The sequence below is a fragment of the Sorghum bicolor genome, chromosome 8, assembly GCF_000003195.3.
Source record: "Sorghum bicolor cultivar BTx623 chromosome 8, Sorghum_bicolor_NCBIv3, whole genome shotgun sequence".
NCBI lineage: Eukaryota > Viridiplantae > Streptophyta > Magnoliopsida > Poales > Poaceae > Sorghum > Sorghum bicolor.
The window spans coordinates 13,362,019-13,367,461 of NC_012877.2; the positions used below are offsets into that span (position 1 = coordinate 13,362,019).

Here is a 5,443-nt window from a genome sequence, read left to right on the forward strand (position 1 = left end):
ACCTTTTATGGACTTATTAAACGAAACCCCGCTTATTAATTTAATAAACCTCTAGTGTATTTAACTCAAAAAACTAACTGATCCATATGCATGATAGCATAGATCCCACATTATTGTATTTATTAGTTAAGCTTCCCGGAAGCCCCATTCCGGTTTACACCAGTAGACATCACACATGCATTATTCAGAGCTACGTACTAAACTATTTGGCAACCCTCTTACACACCGACTTGGCATCCTCGATCGTCTATAAATAGATGCATCAGCCTATCTTAAGGGCAACTCACTACTCAAGCAGCTCAAACCTTTAGCCACTACACAGCAGCTATAGCAAGAAATGGCTCTACTTCTTGCTTCTGCCATGAATCACACTGCCCATCCAGCAGGCCTTAGAAGCCATCCCAATAATGAGAGTTTCTCACGGCACCACCTATGTTCTTCACCACAAAACATCAGTAAGCGAAGGTCTAACCTTAGCTTTAGGCCACGAGCTCAAACGATAAGCAGTGAGTCTGCTGGAATCCACAGGCTGAGCCCCTGGGAAATCCCTAGGAGGGACTGGTTCCCTCCTAGCTTTCTCTTCGGTGCCGCCACTTCAGCATACCAAGTACTAATTTCTAGCACGAATGTCCATCTTTGTTTGTTGAAAGGAATGTAGTGTTAACTGTTACAAATGATATAATGAATACCTAAAAGAAAAAAATTATCATTTGTGAATGCATTTTAACTGTATATATATTTGTTTGATATATGCACAAAATAATATACATGTCATGTTTGTGTAGATTGAAGGTGCTTGGAATGAAGATGGGAAGGGGCCAAGCACATGGGATCACTTCTGCCACAATTTTCCGGGTAACATATATATATACTGGCAATATCTTTTGTTTATAAATATAAGCAGTTTTTTATGTAGTAACAATAAGATCGATGTAGTAGTTTCAGCGTAACTATCATAAATATGATATCCTTCTTTCCTAAATTCTTCCTTAATTTTCTTTCATGTATATATGAACAGAATGGATAGTGGACAGGAGCAATGGGGATGTTGCAGCGGATTCGTACCATATGTACGCTGTAAGTAATTAGATGCCATTAACTAGCTCCTATAAAGTGAATGTGGAGGTTAAAATGCAGTATGTCTTATCGCTGAGACAAATCTATCCAATGCAAATATGACTTTGAAAGGATAAATATTTTGTATTGTGCAGTTGTTTTTTTGGGGGAAAAAGTTAATGTATATGCACTCCAAAGTATATAAATATGTGCCTATTAATATAATATACATGTTGTTATCATTATTTATATCAGTACATTTGGCTGGCAGGAGGATGTCAGGTTGCTGAAGGAAATGGGCATGGACGCCTATAGGTTCTCCATCTCTTGGCCCAGAATACTGCCGAGTAAGTATATACAAAAATATCCCAATATGTTTTTTTCAGTGAATAATTAAGTTAGAAACAAAGAGTAAATATGATGACTAGAACTAAGGCGTCATCATCAAGCTAATAATGCATCCGATCAGCAGAGTTCTTGGATTGTTAGGGTGCTAATATCCAAATATGTTACGGCTTTCAGAGGGGACGCTCGCTGGAGGTATTAACGAGAAAGGTGTCGAGTACTACAACAAGTTGATCGACTTGTTGTTAGAGAACGGTAAAAGAAACACCATTTTTCGATTGGCAGCTTAATTAATTAAGGAAGAACGTAATCCAAGGTGCAAAAGTTTTGACAAACCATTCTGTATATTCTTTGCAACTCGATCAGGCATAGAGCCATATATAACAATTTTCCACTGGGACACGCCTCAAGCGCTGGTAGACGCGTATGGCGGCTTCTTAGATGAGAGGATTATGTAAGTATATATGCAGTTCAAATGAATGTTTTAATCTTTCCATATTTAGTGTACTAGCTGCTCTCAGTTCTTCCACAAACAAAAGAGTATATACCGATCAGAAGAGAGGGATTATTCTAAAGTTCAATTTGATCAATATTTGAAGTTACTATAATAATATGTTTAAAACCTATATATGAACTTTATATGATTTAACTTCATGGTTCATATCTAAGTATTAGAGAAGCATCAATGATCAATACTAAAATTTTTTCCTACCGATCACAAACAATGCTCTATTGTTATTTCAACAAAGTGTCAATCAACTCGCATAATAACTATATTTATTGATGAACATCATTCCGGATTGTAATTTTTCAGAAAAGATTACACAGACTTCGCTAAAGTGTGCTTTGAAAAGTTTGGTAAGAAGGTGAAAAACTGGTTGACCTTTAATGAGCCGGAGACATTCTGTTCTGTTTCCTATGGAACTGGAGTCCTTGCCCCGGGGCGGTGCTCACCGGGAGTAAGTTGTGCCGTTCCAACTGGAAACTCACTCAGCGAGCCATACATTGTTGCCCACAACCTTCTCCGAGCTCATGCTGAGACTGTTGATATTTACAACAAGTATCACAAGGTACAAACAAATTAAAGGCTCTCTCTCTCTCTCTCTCACACACACACACACTCTTCTAAATTAATAAGTAGGTAGAGATACAAATATCAATATATATACTCCAGCATTGAGTATTAACAAATCAATTGCAGGGTGCGGACGGCCGTATAGGGCTTGCGTTAAATGTATTTGGCCGTGTGCCATACACAAATACGTTTCTTGATCAACAGGCCCAAGAAAGGTCCATGGACAAATGCCTAGGATGGTTCTTGGAGCCAGTGGTTCGTGGTGACTACCCCTTCTCCATGAGAGTGTCAGCGAGGGACCGGGTGCCCTACTTCAAAGAAAAAGAGCAAGAGAAGCTAGTTGGTTCTTACGATATGATCGGGATAAACTACTACACCTCAACGTTCTCCAAGCACATCGACCTCTCACCAAACAACTCGCCAGTGCTCAACACTGACGACGCCTATGCCAGTCAAGAAAGTAAGAAATTATAGTTAAGACCAATATCTACTGCTTCACAGTTCCAATAATTAAAGAAATTTGTCGTCCTCATACTAATCCTGCACTTCTATTGTTCTGTTCAACCAGCCAAAGGGCCTGACGGGAATGCTATTGGTCCTCCTGTACGCACATATCTTCCTAACATTTATATTGTTTTTTACAATATTTATACTGAAGGTGATAATGTGAAAAATTCGTCCAAAAATGTAATCACAGAATGCTCATGGTTAAACTTTTATATACGTAAAAAAAGGGAAGTTGCAAAAGTTTTGTGTTATAGCTATATAAAGCGGAACAAATCTGTAGGGTTTTTTCCTTGTAATATGCATATTGGTAATAATTTGTCACAATCTTGATTACTTCAATTTGCAGACTGGAAATGCGTGGATCAATATGTACCCTAAAGGCCTACACGATATCCTTATGACCATGAAGAACAAGTATGGAAACCCACCAATGTACATCACTGAGAACGGTAAGTAGTAAGGTGCTATATATACTTTTGCATTTTGTTTCAATCATAGGTAGTACTAAACTTTAGCTAACTAACCAACAAGTATATCTTTTTCATTCATCTCATGGATCTTTTGTAAATAAAGGGTTTTTATACTTTTTAATGAAGCAAAACTCTGAAATGATCCCAAAGGGTCTTTGCAAGAATGGCTCTGTTTTGTTTTTGAAAGATGAGCATAGCTCCTATATACACACGTAAGGCTAACTTAGACATTGCTAGATGTGGGTTTTAATACACACGCACAGACCTGAGGATAGCTGCATCACTAACACAAAAGGCTGGTCCAGTGGTGTATCTAGCCTAACCGCGAAGATCCGGTAACCAAAAAAACAGAAAAAAAAACAGAGACACAGAAAGAGAAATCTGTTGCATTTGCATTAATATATATCAGCTTAAAGTCATTAAGCTACATAAGCTCCTGCAAAATGTCAAAAAAATGGATTAAACTACATCAACTCCTGTGGAAGATAATTAAAACATTTCGCTGACTGAGGTGGACTTGGGAAGATGACCCATAGAATAATGAGGCGCTGGTACGGTGAACATAATGGTGATAAATCAATCGTTGGTGAGAGATCATACCGTCCCACGCACTTGTCTTCTCATGGAGTTACTAATATAATTTGATGATTTTGCAGGGATGGGGGACATTGACAAGGGCGATCTACCCAAACCAGTTGCGTTGGAAGACCACACAAGGCTAGATTACATCCAGCGCCACCTCTCAGTTCTTAAACAATCAATAGAGTATGTATATATATATCCACCTACCTACCTCTAGTTTACTTAAGTTTAATTTATTTTCCACATCCCTCTATATATATATATATATATATATATATATCACACTTGACAAATGCATATGCTTGCATTGCATCCGTTGTTCCTACTACGTACGTGCAGCTTGGGAGCAGACGTGCGCGGCTACTTCGCGTGGTCTCTGCTGGACAACTTCGAATGGTCCAGCGGCTACACCGAGCGTTTCGGCATCGTCTACGTCGATCGCGAGAATGGCTGCGAGCGCACCATGAAGCGATCAGCCAGGTGGTTGCAGGAGTTCAATGGAGCTGCCAAGAAGGTTGAAAATAACAAGATTCTTACGCCGGCCGGCCAGCTTAACTAATTAAGTAGAACACGTACTGCTTCTGGCTGATGTATGGTATGGTGGCACTGTGTCTTCTGTGCATGCCTGTGTGGTCTGAAACGACATATTTTACTTTGCACGGCTAGAGGTAGTGGAGGCATATTCTCCAGCGCCGCAGCTAATAATGCAATGCTCTGTTCCAGTTCAGTGTTATCTTTTTATTATGCAATAAAACGAAGTGATCGATTTGCAATATTTGTAATGTTGAATTATTATTATTATTGGCCATGTGGACAATATCTGCAATGTTGAATTATCATATTGTGGGCGATGTCTTATTTTTGTCAAGTGCGGGGACTACGCCACAACCATACTGCCAAGTCGTAACCATGGAAGCGAGATTGTGCGTTTGTTTTGGGATCGGACGAAGGGAGTATTCTCTAACTTAACCTTTTGATTGACAAAGCGTTAGCAACGTATGCCCAAATTCTATCAACTAGCTTAAGGTAATATCAAGGTCACACAGGCATGCACAAGCGAAATCAATAAATTAAATGCAATGAGTAACAAACAAGAATTAGAGAGGGCAAACTCCACTGCTACAAGACCGGCTTTAGTCCCGGGTGTAACACCCTAAAAATTCTCTTCTTTAAAATAGTTCAAATTTGATTTTTGGAATCAATTTTGTGAGCATTAAAATATAGGAAAATAATAATTTTTGGGAAGTTAAAATTTAATATAAGGTTAGAAACATATTTTGACGTATACATGCAGTAGCATTTTATTTTTGGTGATGTGTGATTTTGAGCAAAAGAGTTTTGAATTCAAATTCCATTTGAAAATTGAACTTTGAAAATTTGCTGAAAAATTAAAAGGAAAAACCTATTC

General features: G+C 38.4%; 1 protein-coding gene across 1 annotated transcript; it reads left to right on the forward strand.

Moving 5' to 3' along the window:
• On the forward strand, positions 277–4,861 carry LOC8058167 (4-hydroxy-7-methoxy-3-oxo-3,4-dihydro-2H-1,4-benzoxazin-2-yl glucoside beta-D-glucosidase 2, chloroplastic). The gene is made up of 12 exons (XM_002441984.2): positions 277–607; positions 786–855; positions 1,019–1,077; positions 1,328–1,403; positions 1,579–1,656; positions 1,768–1,855; positions 2,216–2,471; positions 2,603–2,936; positions 3,045–3,079; positions 3,330–3,432; positions 4,110–4,218; positions 4,375–4,861. Exons 1-12 carry the CDS (start codon positions 338–340, stop codon positions 4,592–4,594), a joined length of 1,698 nt encoding a protein of 565 aa, XP_002442029.1. The 5' UTR covers positions 277–337; the 3' UTR covers positions 4,595–4,861.